Source organism: Macaca thibetana, chromosome 20 (genome assembly GCF_024542745.1).
Source record: "Macaca thibetana thibetana isolate TM-01 chromosome 20, ASM2454274v1, whole genome shotgun sequence".
In the NCBI taxonomy this organism is placed as follows: Eukaryota; Metazoa; Chordata; class Mammalia; order Primates; family Cercopithecidae; genus Macaca; species Macaca thibetana.
The window spans coordinates 55,651,372-55,665,005 of NC_065597.1; the positions used below are offsets into that span (position 1 = coordinate 55,651,372).

General features: G+C 38.1%; 1 protein-coding gene across 4 annotated transcripts in view; it reads right to left on the reverse strand.

Moving 5' to 3' along the window:
• The window catches only part of LOC126944488 (phospholipid-transporting ATPase ABCA3-like), a 179,919-nt gene that overhangs the window by 131,733 nt on the left and 34,552 nt on the right, over positions 1 to 13,634 (reverse strand). For all 4 annotated transcript variants that reach the window (XM_050774024.1, XM_050774026.1, XM_050774023.1 and 1 more), the window contains exons 4-6: positions 11,271 to 11,398; positions 8,901 to 9,048; positions 3,954 to 4,213 (exon numbers count right to left, since the gene is read on the reverse strand). In XM_050774024.1, the coding sequence (XP_050629981.1) occupies positions 3,954 to 4,213; positions 8,901 to 9,048; positions 11,271 to 11,398 (536 nt within the window). The remainder of the gene's footprint in view (positions 1 to 3,953; positions 4,214 to 8,900; positions 9,049 to 11,270; positions 11,399 to 13,634) is intronic.

The following is a 13,634-nucleotide window of genomic DNA, read 5'->3' on the forward strand; positions in this document are numbered from 1 at the left end:
AATTGATAGACTGCTAGCAAGACTAATAAAGAAGAAAAGAGAGAAGAATCAAATAGATGCAATAAAAAATGATAAAGGGGATCTCATCACCAACTCCACAGAAATACAAACTACCATCAGAGAATACTATAAACACCTCTATGCAAATAAACTAGAAAATGTAGAAGAAATGGATAATTTCTTGGACACTTACACTCTCCCAAGACTAAACCAGGAAGAAACTAAATTCCTGAATAGACCAATAGCAGGCTCTGAAATTGAGGCAATAATTAATAGCCTACCAACGAAAAAAAGTCCAGGACCAGATGGATTCACAGCTGAATTCTACCACAGGTACAAGGAGGAGTTGGTACCATTCCTTCTGAAACTATTCCAATCAATAGAAAAAGAGGGAATCCTCCCTAACTCATTTTATGAGGCCAACACCTTCCTGATACCAAAGCCTGGCAGAGACACAACAAAAAAAGAGAATTTTAGACCAATATCCCTGATGAACATCGATGCAAAAATCCTCAATAAAATACTGGCAAACCGGATCCAGCAGCACATCAAAAAGCTTATCCACCATGATCAAGTGGGCTTCATCCCTGGGATGCAAGGCTGGTTCAACATATGCAAATCAATAAACACAATCCAGCATATAAACAGAACCAAAGACAAAAACCACATGATTATCTCAATAGATGCAGAAAAGGCCTTTGACAAAATTCAACAGCCCTTCATGCTAAAAACGCTCAATAAATTCGGTATTGATGGAACGTATCTCAAAATAATAAGAGCTATTTATGACAAACCCACAGCCAATATCATACTGAATGGGCAAAAACTGGAAAAATTCCCTTTGAAAACTGGCACAAGACAGGGATGCCCTCTCTCACCACTCCTATTCAACATAGTGTTGGAAGTTCTGGCTAGGGCAATCAGGCAAGAGAAAGAAATCAAGGGTATTCAGTTAGGAAAAGAAGAAGTCAAATTGTCCCTGTTTGCAGATGACATGATTGTATATTTAGAAAACCACATCGTCTCAGCCCAAAATCTCCTTAAGCTGATAAGAAACTTCAGCAAAGTCTCAGGATACAAAATTAATGTGGAAAAATCACAAACATTCTTATACACCAGTAACACACAGAGAGCCAAATCATGAATGAACTTCCATTCACAATTGCTTCAAAGAGAATGAAATACCTAGGAATCCAACTTACTAGGGATGTAAAGGACCTCTTCAAGGAGAACTACAAACCACTGCTCAGTGAAATAAAAGAGGACACAAACAAATGGAAGAACACACCATGCTCATGGATAGGAAGAATCAATATCGTGAAAATGGCCATACTGCCCAAGGTAATTTATAGATTCAATGCCATCCCCATCAAGCTGCCAATGAGTGTCTTCACAGAATTGGAAAAAACTGCTTTAAAGTTCATATGGAACAAAAAAGAGCCTGCATTTCCAAGACAATCCTAAGCCAAAAGAACAAAGCTGGAGGCATCACACTACCTGACTTCAAACTATACTACAAGGCTACAGTAACCAAAACAGCATGGTACTGGTACCAAAACAGAGATATAGACCAATGGAACAGAACAGAGCCCTCAGAAATAATACCACACATCTACAGCCATCTGATCTTTGATAAACCTGAGAAAAACAAGAAATGGGGAAAGGATTCCCTATTTAATAAATGGTGCTGGGAAAATTGGCTAGCCATAAGTAGAAAGCTGAAACTGGATCCTTTCCTTACTCCTTATACGAAAATTAATTCAAGATGGATTAGAGACTTAATTGTTAGACGTAATACCATAAAAACCCTAGAAGAAAACCTAGGTAATACCATTCAGGACATAGGCATGGGCAAGGACTTCATGTCCAAAACACCAAAAGCAAGTAGCTGGGATTACAGGCATGCACCACCATACCTGGCTAATTTTTGTATTTTTAGTAGACATGTGGATTCACCATGTTGGCCAGGCTGGTCTCAAACTCCTGACCTTGTGATCCACCTGCCTTGGCTTCCTAAAGTGTTGGGATTACAGGCGTGAGCCACCATGCCTGGCCCCGTTTTATTTCTTAACAGAGCCATAATGAAATGGGGTTGCTTTCTTTATGATAAATTGATTTAACCATAACCTTATGATTTGTGTACTTTTCTGTTTATGTATGACAGGCTTAAATTTAAAAAAAATTAAAGAATAAATAGCATAAGCCATATGAATGAAGTCTGTATAACATCCTCTGGGTGACACAAAGGAAAAAGGATTAAATAATAGTTAAGAATTAAAGAGAAACATCAACAAGGAGATGGCAACTATGAAGGATGAGGCAGAAAGTTAACTGTGTTCACCAATCAGAGAACACACTCAAGAAAGACATTACAGTCGGAAGAAATAAACATATGCAAGCTTGAAAATCAGCCGGTCATTTTCGCTGGAGGAAAAGGGAGTTGGCTAAACAACAACAACAAAATGGAAAGTAGTTAGGTGCTAAATCTTAGGAAATCTGTTTGCTTAAATGGATTTCATTCAGCAGACAATAGAATAAATCAATCTCTAAAATTATTTCTAGCCATCTGCATTACAGGATAACTACCCTGGCAACAACGTGTGAGGTAGATCGGGGGTGAGCAAGTGGGTAAGGAGATGAGAAGAGCTAGTAAGAAGTAACATGAACCTGATCTGTAAAGTGGTGTTGCCACTCATGAAGGAAAGAAAGAAAATGACATGACCTTTGACGATACAGAAGAGATCAGTGAAATGGAGAGACGAGTGATACTAATAGCTGAGGCCCAAAGTTATTGGGCCCCTGCTATGTGCCAGGCACTGTACAAAACACTGTACGTGAATTTCCCTTTTTTGCCTTGCAATAGTAGGTCTAGGTGATTGGAGGGTGATAACTTTCCAGGTAATATCTCACCAATATCATGACGGCCCTGCATGTCAGGTATCATTAGTGTCAATTTACATCTGAGAAAAGAAGCTAGAAAAGTTATATATGCCATGTAACAGAAATAATAAGTAATACAGCCAAGGATTCAAACCTATGATTTATCAGAGTCCCTGAAACAAAGTGGATACTTAATAAATCAGTAATGAATAAATAAATAATCATTGAACGAATCATTGATTAAATGGCTGATGATGACTGGATTTTGAAGACAACATATTCTGGGCTAAGACATAATACTGGAGGGGACAATAAGAGGTCACGTATTTTAAATAATTCAGGGATCAGAAATTTGATTTTAGAAAATCACAGCATTGGCCAGGCGCGGTAGCTTACGCTTGTAATCCCAGCACTCTGGGAGGCCGAGGTGGATGGATCACCTGAGGTCCGAAGTTTGAGACCAGCCTGGCCAACATGGTGAAACCCCGTCTCTACTAAAAATACAAAAGAAAAGTTAGCTGGGCGTGGTGGCTCACACCTGTAATCCCAGCTACTTGGGAGATTGAGGCATGAGAATTGCCTGAACCTGGGAGGTAGAGGTTGCAGTGAGCTGACATCACACCACTGCACTCCAGCCTGGGCGACAAAGTGAGATTCGGTCTCAAAATAAATAAATAAATAAATAAAAATAAAAATAAAAATCACAGCATCATAGAATATTGGAAGTGAGTTGTATCTGAATTCATTTAGATATAATTCCAAGAGTCCAGTTGATTATTACTTTATTCCAGAGAGATTTTAGGGCATTTGGCATTTAAATTCTAACTGTAATATTCTTGTGAAGTAGACTTCTAGAACTAAAATGAAAAACTATACCTAGAATTCTAATTAAAAACAAAGTTATAGAATATTGCCAAGAAGCCTAAGTGCTCAGTTCTTGCCTGCTACTGAAACACAACCATCCATCAGTGTTGACTATGTAGAAATAATTGAACCTTCCACCAAATAAATTTGCCGCACACACTCAGAATTTTCTACAGAAGCTTCATCTACTACAAGAAAAGGGGAGTTACCTTCAGTCGATTTTCCTTTTCCCACACAAGGGATTGAACAAGGGTAAGATGATTCAGAGAGAAGATACATACAAGTACTAAAGGAATGAAAACACCAGAAAACATAAAGAAGAAATCATGGTAATACGATGGGTAGGGAAATCTCTGAACATAAACGCTGATATTGCTAAACAGCATTTCTGCAGCTTGGCCGCTATGATATTGCATGATGGCCTTATCCAGGGAGTGTTGCACAAACAGGAACCCTTCACTGATGTACCCTAAATGAGAAAACAAAGATTGATAAGTACAATAGACCAAAAAACAGCTGAGCTGAACGAAGAGAAAGGGAATTAATGTATGTCAGAGATAAAGCTAAGTGTAAGGAAGCTCTTCTGATAGTCTAAATTTCAGAGCAGCTATCATGGTTTTGCCACACAAAGACATAATACTTTCTAAAATGATCCTCACACCTAGCTTACCAAAAGTGAAATATTGCATGAAATTGGAGAGCTGCTTTCTGCAATCTCAATTAATTTAAATAAGTGAGAATTGGATTAATTATCAGATAGGTAAAGACTTTGATTCTGTATCCTGGACACTTGAAGAGAGAAATGAAGCTCATACAACTAAGTGACATCAGTGAGTGATGCTGAAGTGCCACAGCTGAGTGACATACATGAGCTGACATCTGATAGTCAGTGATAAACCAAGTGTGGTCCTTTGACTGGTGACAGTATGCAAACAGTTTCTTAGTGGTGCATGAATTGAGCACAGAAATGAAGGACAAGCACTTAAAACTTGCATAGAAATGTAGCATTGCCATAACATCTAAAAACTATTTTTTATGTTAATTTACATAGGTCCTTGATAAACTCTGAGTGTTATTCCTGTGTCAGATACACATATTGTGTGTATTTTCTCCCCTAGCAATCTTGCCTTTTTAATAGTGTCTTACATATGAGAAGTATTTAACTTTGATAAAGTCCTATTTATCCATTTCTTCTTTTTCCAATTTTTTTCAAAAGTGCCTTTTGTGCCCTAACCAATCACTACCTACCCTCAAATCATAAAGATATTCTCATCAATGTTGCCATAGAAGCTTTATCATTTTAGCTTTAGGATCATCTTGGATTAATTAATTTTGTGTAGGCTGTAAGGAAGTGATCAAGATTCATTCTTTCCATAGGAATACCAAGTTACTCCAGCAAAAGTTGTTGAGAAGATTTTTTTCCCCAGTGAATCATACTGGCAGTTTTGTAGAAAACCCCGTGCCCATATGTGTATATTTCCGGACATCCTATTCTTTCTGTTGGTCTATCTGTTCATCCTCACACCTATATGACAATGTCTTAATTACCATAGTTTTACAGAAAATCTTGAAATCGGGCAGAATATGTCCACTGACATTGTTCTTTCCCAAGATTACTTTTTCTAATTCAGATCTGCCGAGACTGGCTCGGTTGTGGACACCCTAACCCAGCAGCACTAGAGGAATTAGACACACACACACACAGAAATATAGCATGTGGAGTGGGAAATCAGGGGTCTCATAGCCTTCAGAGCTGAGAGCCTCGAACAGAGATTTACCCACATATTTATCGACAGCAAGCCAGTGATAAGCATTGTTTCCATAGATTAGAGATTAACTAAAAGCATTTCTTATGGGAAATAAAGGGATGGGCCGAAATAAAGGGATGGGTCTGGCTAGTTAGCTGCAGCATGAACATGTCCTTAAGGCACAGATCGCTCATGCTATTGTTTGTGGCTTAGGAAAGACTTAAGTGGTTTTCCGCCCTGGGTGGGCCAGGTGTTCCTTGCCCTCATTCCGGTAAACCCACAACCTTTAGCGTGGACATCATGGCCATCATGAACATGTAACAGTGCTGCAGAGATTTTGTTTATGGCCAGTTTTGGGATCAGTTTATGGCCAGATTTGGGTGCCTGTTCCCAAACCAGATCCTTTTCATTTCCATGTAAATTTTAGAATAAACTTGTCAATTTCTCCAAAATAGCATGCTGAGGTTTTTTGTGTTTGCTTTTGGAGACAACGTCTCACTCTGTTGCCCAGGCTGGAGTGCAGTGGTACGATCTAGGTTCACTGCAACCCCCACTTTCTGGGCTCAAGCAATTCTCTCGCCTCATCCTCCCTAGTAGCTGGGACTACAGGCACATGCCACTGTGCCGTTTTTGTTTTTGTTTTTGTTTTTGTTTTTTGGTATTTTTTGTAGAAATGGGGTTTCATCATGTTGCCCAGACTGGTCTTGAATTCCTGAGCTCAGGTGATCTACCCACTTTGGTCTCCCAAGGTGCTGGGATTACGGGCATAAACAACCACAGCCCAGCCCGTGCTAAGATTCTGACTGTGTGTATATTGACCCTGTAGCTCAGTTTAGGGAGAATTTACGTTGTAACAATTTTGAGTCACCCAATCAAGGAAGTTAAAATATTTTACCACTTGTTGAAGTTCTTTAAATTTTTCTTTTAGAAGTGCTTTGTTATTTTTGATGTAGGCTTATTATAATTTATTTTCATGTATTGTACTTGTATCTTGGGATTTTACTAAGTTAACACATTAGTTGCAGTAGGGGTTGTTTTTTTTTTTTTAATTTCTTTTATCTGCATACATGATTCTGTCACCTGCAAAGAAATATAATTTCTTTCCTTCTTTTCCAAAATTAATGCCTTTTATTTCTTTTTCTTTTTCTGGTACAGATGAGAACTTCCAGGAATATGCTGAATAGAACTGATGAGAGCAAACATTCTTGGTATCAGGAGGGAAATGTTCAATTTTATCAGTAAGCTACAAACTTTTCACAATGTGCTTTATCAGATTGAAGAAATTCATTTTTTGGTACCTCGGGTAGGAAAATTTTTAAAAATATACTTTTTGGCTGCGCACGGTGGCTCATGCCTGTAATTCCAGCACTTTGGGAGGTGGAGGTGGGTAGATCACTTAAAACCAGGGGTTCGAGACCAGCCTGGCCAACACAGTGAAACCCTGTCTCTATCAAAAATACAAAAATAAACTGCGCACGGTGGCACATGCCTGTAATCCCAGCTACTGGGGAGGCTGAGGCAGGAGAATCGCTTGAGCCTGGGAGGCGACGGTTGCAGTGAGTTGAGATCACGCCACTGCACTCCAGCCTGGGTGACAGAGGGAAATTGTCTCTAAATAAATAAATGTTATATATATATATGTGTGTGTGTGTGTGTGTGTGTGTGTGTGTGTGTATAATCTTAGAAGAAAAATAGTCTTTGCAGAATAGTTGCAAAGGCAATGCAGAGAATTCCCATATACCATGCATTCTCAATGGGGTCACAATATATGAACACACCTACAGTGTATCTGTGATATTAATACTTCATGGGGAAGCAGATATGGAAAAAACGTCTAAAGGTCTCCTTAGAAAGGCAATAATAAAAATGATTGAGAAATACTATTATATATCCTGCATGAAACCTCCCTAACTCCCTAATATTACATTTTACATTACCATCATACATTTGTCAAAACTAAAAACAAAAAAAATTGGTGCATGCAACAGCATTTATATTTTACACAAACTTTATTGCATTTTACCAGTTTTTCCCGAATGTCAGTTTTTTTTTTTTTTTTTTTCTGTTCTAGGATCCCATTCAGAATATTGCATTGCATTTAGCTGTCACGTCTCCATACTCTCCTCTGAGCTGTTAAAGTTTCTCATTCTTTCCTTGTTTTTCATGACCGTGAGAGTTTTTAAGAATATTGGTCAGCCATTTTGGAGAATGTTCCACAATTTGGGTTTAATGTTTTCTTACTAGAAGACTAAGGTTATAATGCAGTAACATAATGCATAAGAAACATAAGATTTCATTTCAAATTTTATGACTGGAAAAATAATATTTGAAAATTATTATTTTTATTAATTTTTTTTTGGAGACAGAGTCTCGCTCTGTTGCCCAGGCTGGAGTGCAGCGGCATGATCTTGGCTCACTGCAACCTCCGCCTCCCAGGTTCAAGCGATTCTCCTGCCTTAGCCTCCCAAGTAGCTGGCATTACAGGTGCCCGCCACCACACCCAGCTAATTTTTGTACTTTTAGTGGAGATAGGGTTTCATCATGTTGGCCAGGCTGGTCTTGAACTCCCGACCTCAAGTGATCCACCTACTTCGGCCTCCCAAATTGCTGAGATTACAGGTGTGAGCCACCGCACCCAGCCTGAAATTATTTTCAAAGAGAATAACATACATCACAATTCTGCCACCCTAACAGAGCAATTGTTTTCATATTTGGGTATCTGTCCCAGTTTTATGTTGATGAATATGCAGTTAACAGAGCTATAATTTGATAACAGAGTTCTGAACTTGGCTTCTACAAAAAGATCTCATGAATATTTTAATGACTGCACAATGCTCTGTCAAATTATATTTATATTTGTACTATTAACTTACCATACCTAAGATGTAGGTTATTTCACATTTTTAAGAATTATGCTAAATCAATCAGTTTATTTCTTTGGTTGAATAGTTTCCTCAAGGTAAGTTTGCAAAGTTATTGGTAAAAGCAAAGCCCCCACACTAAATCCTTATAAATGGTAGGCTGTATAATAAGTTGACGTTTTTAAATTACTATAGTTATATTAAAAATCACTCATCAATCCAACAGGATAACACATAGTTACAATTAATCAGGTTGTGTTGGTACCTACAAATGTTCATTACGTCATGTAAGTCAAAAGTTCACAATTAAACTACATGAAAATATAAAGATACACAATGGTAAGGACCAGGAAAGGATAAAAGGCAATAAAAATATGTTGTTCAAAGATATAGAATGTTTCATATGGGGTTTTGGACATATTTAAAAATCACCAAAATAGTAAGTTAAAAATAAGCAGCTTCCATTGCAAGAGTAAAGAAACAGAAATTTAAATATGTAATGGCTCATCCTATATGACTGGGATATTAAGAATAAAGATCTGCTTACCTGGACTCCCCCCATCTTCATCTTCATTTCTGGGTCCCACCGAAGGGATAGGTGGAAAGAGAAAATCTGTCAACCAGCTTGCTTCTTCATAAATATTTTCCAGCATATTACTCTTCTTTTCATTACTAAAACGCAGGTAATATTTTACCTAGAGGGAGCAATAAGAAACAATCAATATCTAAGAGCTCCCCCTAATCCCAAAATAATTAAAGAATAATCAGAAACAAAAGAAAGTTAAAGTACAACTGGGAATATGTGATTTCGAGGTAGACTGCCTGATGAGGCTGAAGTATATTCTGGACATCAGGAAGCGAGAGCAAATTTGTCCTAAGGCATCTATGCTCTGACTACATCTAAATTCAAGCCCACCTCCTTTAAATCCATCCTTTGTTAATTTTGTGAAATTTTTTATTGAGGTGTCAGCAACACTTAGATGCATACTGCAGGCTTGTGGTAAGCAAATATAGTGACAACTATAATTATGAATTTTTTTTCCCTAAACAGACAGATGGCTGCATACTAAAATGAAATGTACCAAAAGGCATTATTAATTTTCCTTCCCTTTATGTCAGTCAAGTCTAGTATTCTAAGAGGAAAATCTCTTCCTCTCTTAAAAGCAATGATAGCATAAGGAAGACTCCGATATGAGAATGGAGGAGGAATGTGATAAGATCTAAGTGTGGAGTGTTGCATAATCTAATTATTAAATGAAAAGGTAGTATTACCTTTGGAGAACTGAGTAAATGTCATGCTGAGGTTAACTAACTTTAAAAGATAAAAAATGCACCAGGAGTGGTGGCTCCTGCCTGTAATCCCAGCACTTTAGGAGGCTGAGGTGGGTAGATCACTTGAGGTCATGAGTTCGAGACTAGCCTGGCCAACATGGTGAAACCTTGTCTCTACTAAAACTACAAAATTAGCCAGGTGTGGTGGTGGGCACCTGTAATGCCAGCTACTTTGGAGGTGAGGCAGGAAAATCACTTGAACCCAGGAGGTAGAGGTTGCAGTGCGCCAAGATCACATTACTGCATTCCAGTCTGGGAAACAAAGTGAGACTCTGTCTCAAAAAAAAAAAAAAAAAAAGATAGCAAATGGACCAAGAGTTGTCAAAAGTCAGAAGGCTCAGACCAGAGAAATCAGGAAGAGTAGGAGGGACAGGCAGAGGCCATAGGTCTGGATGAATATTCATATACTCAGTTATCTAGATAAAAGTTTTAGGAACTTATCCCATGTTCAAGGAGGCAGCCCCTATTCCTCAAGGAGCTCAAATTCTAGTTGACGAAACATACTTACATTGTAGTATAAACTCAGTCACAGACACATGGTTAAGGTATTCATGGAAGGATGTAGGAGGGAAGGGGTACATGTGGTCAGAAGAGACAACACAGAAAAAGTCACAGCAGCAGTTGCACAAGGTAAGCATGTGCAAGCCAAATATAGGGCAAGGAGAGGGAGACCATGCCAGACAGAAGAGGTGAAGTTTTCAATTGCACCAATTTAAATTTAAATTGCCAAGCCCAGTGTATACCATTGAGCCTAGATCAGCATCAGTTTACAAGGAGTCACCATCTTGAGGGACACTGACCTATATGGAGGAAGTTATGGGGTGGAATGAACGGATACCTATTACCCTAGTTGAAACCTGGCAGTTTTCCTTACTTTTTTTGTTCCATTGACAACCATCTGTATCCTAAATGCAGAATTTTGGCTCTGGGCATATCTATATGTTGTACTTTGGTTATTTCACTCAACACCAGAGACCCCAAGTTCAAAGCATTGTCCTTGCTTCTCCTCCTTGGGGGGTTGTTATCAGAATCTTCCTTGGTGTTTGCAGATGTTCTAATTTTGATTCAGCCTGCTTCAGTCCTCGAGTTATTTTCTTTATTTATAATTAGAAGAGAAATTATGAGACTCACTCAAAAGAAAAAGGAAAAATTTCATGTTGTGTTCCCTGCTAATGAAGATGCGTATGTTTTATTTACTGCATCAGGTGTTTTGTCCCAGGAAATGTGCATTTTCTTTACCATCATCTGTAGGGCTACAGACAGTTGCCCTATCACATGCAATGACAGAGGCAAGGTCCACAATTGTCAGCGTTTCCTATGAGTCCAGTTTATGAATAAAGCCTGGCAGGTAGTTAATACAATTCCTTCCACATCAGCATGAGGCACTGACTAAATTAATGCATGGACACTGAAGTTAGTTAGATCTGGATTCCAATCCCTGCTGTACCACATATAAGCACTACGATCTTAGGAAAGCTATGGTCTCTCCACTTACAAAATGGAAAAATGAACAAACACCTCTACTTCATTAAATCTCTGGAAACTGGAAGTAGAAATATGAGGTTTTTGCATAAAACTTTCTCACCTTCAGTGGCAGGGGATCATTGCTATTTTTGAAGTCATGGTCAAAAACAATAGCAGCCAGAACCTTTTCAGAGTTATTTACTTCCTTAACGTAATCTTCAAATTCTTCTTCTGTAGAAAAGCCTAGAACTGTAGAGAGACAAAAGTCTAATATGTGAGTCGTCCATATAAGAGCAAAATATATGATAGCTCTTCCTACATGTAAGATGGGAGACTATTTTACATGGATAAAAGGCCACCAAAATATTGTTATTAAATTTCAAAACACTATTGCTGAAACACTGACATAATGAACTAATGGATACCTTGAGTGCATAAAAATGTTAGGGGTTTTAAAAAATTTGACCACAAGTTTAAAATCATAATAAATTGTTATAATAAATACAGTTAAGTAAACCAAGGAATAAAGGATGCTTCAAACAGTGTTTTGAAAGTTCCATCTTAGCTGTGCAAAAATCCCCAATAAAACACTGGCAAACCAAATCCAGCAGCATATAAAAAGCTTATCCACCATGATCAAGTGGGCTTCATCCCTGGGATGCAAGGCTGGTTCAATATATGCAAATCAATAAATGTAATCCAGCATACAAACAGAACCAAAGACAAAAACCATATGATTATCTCAATGGATGCAGAAAAGGCCTTTGACAAAATTCAACAGCCCTTCATGCTAAAAGCTCTCAATAAATTCGGTATTGATGGAACGTATCTCAAAATAATAGGAGCTATTTACGACAAACCCACAGCCAATATCATACTGAATGGACCAAAACTGGAGGCATTCCCCTTGAAAACTGGCACAAGAAAGGGATGCCCTCTCTCACCACTCCTATTCAACATCATGTTGGAAATTCTGGCTAGGGCAATCAGGCAGAAGAAAGAAATAAAGGGTATTCAATTAGGAAAAGAGAAAGTCAAATTGTCCCTGTTTGCAGATGACATGATTGTATATTTAGAAAACCCCATTGTCTCAGCCCCAAATCTCCTTAAGCTGATAAGCGACTTCAGCAAAGTCTCAGGATACACAATCAATGTGCAAAAATCACAAGCATTCTTATACACCAATAACAGACAAACAGCCAAATCATGAGTGAACTCCCATTCACAATTGCTTCAAAGAGAATAAAATACCTAGGAATCCAACTTACAAGGGATGTGAAGGACCTCTTCAAGGAGAACTACAAACCACTGCTCAATGAAATAAAAGAGGACACAAACAAATGGAAGAACATCCCATGCTCATGGATACGAAGAATCAATATCGTGAAAATGGACATACTACCCAAGGTAATTTATAGATTCAATGCCATCCCCATTAAGCTACCAATGACTTTCATCACAGAATTGGATAAAACTACTTTAAAGTTCATATGAAACCAAAAAAGAGCCTGCATTGCCAAGACAATTCTAAGCCAAAAGAACAAAACTGGAGGCATCACGCTACCTGACTTCAAACTATACTACAAGGCTACAGTAACCACAACAGCATGGTACTGGTACCAAAACAGGGATATAGACCAATGGAACAGAACAGAGCCCTCAGAAATAATACCACACGTCTACAACCATCTGATCTTTGACAAACCTGACAAAATCAACAAATGGGGAAAGGATTCCCTATTTAATAAATGGTGCTGGGAAAACTGGCTAGCCATATGTAGAATCCCTTCCTTATACCTTATACAAAAATTAATTCAAGATGGATTAGATTAAATGTTAGACCTAAAACCATAAAAACTCTAAAAGAAAACCTAAGCAATACCATTCAGGACATAGGCATGGGCAAGGACTTCATGTCTAAAATACCAAAAGAAATGGCAAAAAAAGCCAAAATAGACAAACGGCATCTAATTAAACTAAAGAGCTTCTGCACAGCAAAAGAAACTACCATCAGAGTGAACAGGCAACCTACCGAATGGGAGAAAATTTTTGCAATCTACTCATCTGACAAAGGGCTAATATTCAGAACCTACAAAGAGCTCAAACAAATTTACAAGAAAAAAACAAACAACCCCATCAAAAAGTGGGCAAAGGATATGAACAGACACTTCTCAAAAGAAGACATCTATGCAGCCAACAGACACATGAAAAAATGCTCATCATCACTGGCCATCAGAGAAATGCAAATCAAAACCACAATGAGATACCATCTCACACCAGTTAGAATGGCAATCATTAAAAAGTCAGGAAACAACAGTTTCTGGAGAGGATGTGGAGAAATAGGAACGCTTTTACACTGTTGGTGGGACTGTAAACTAGTTTAACCATTGTGGAAGACAATGTGGCAATTCCTCAAGGATCTAGAACTAGAAATACCATTTGACCCAGCCATCCCATTACTGGGTATATACCCAAAGGATTATAA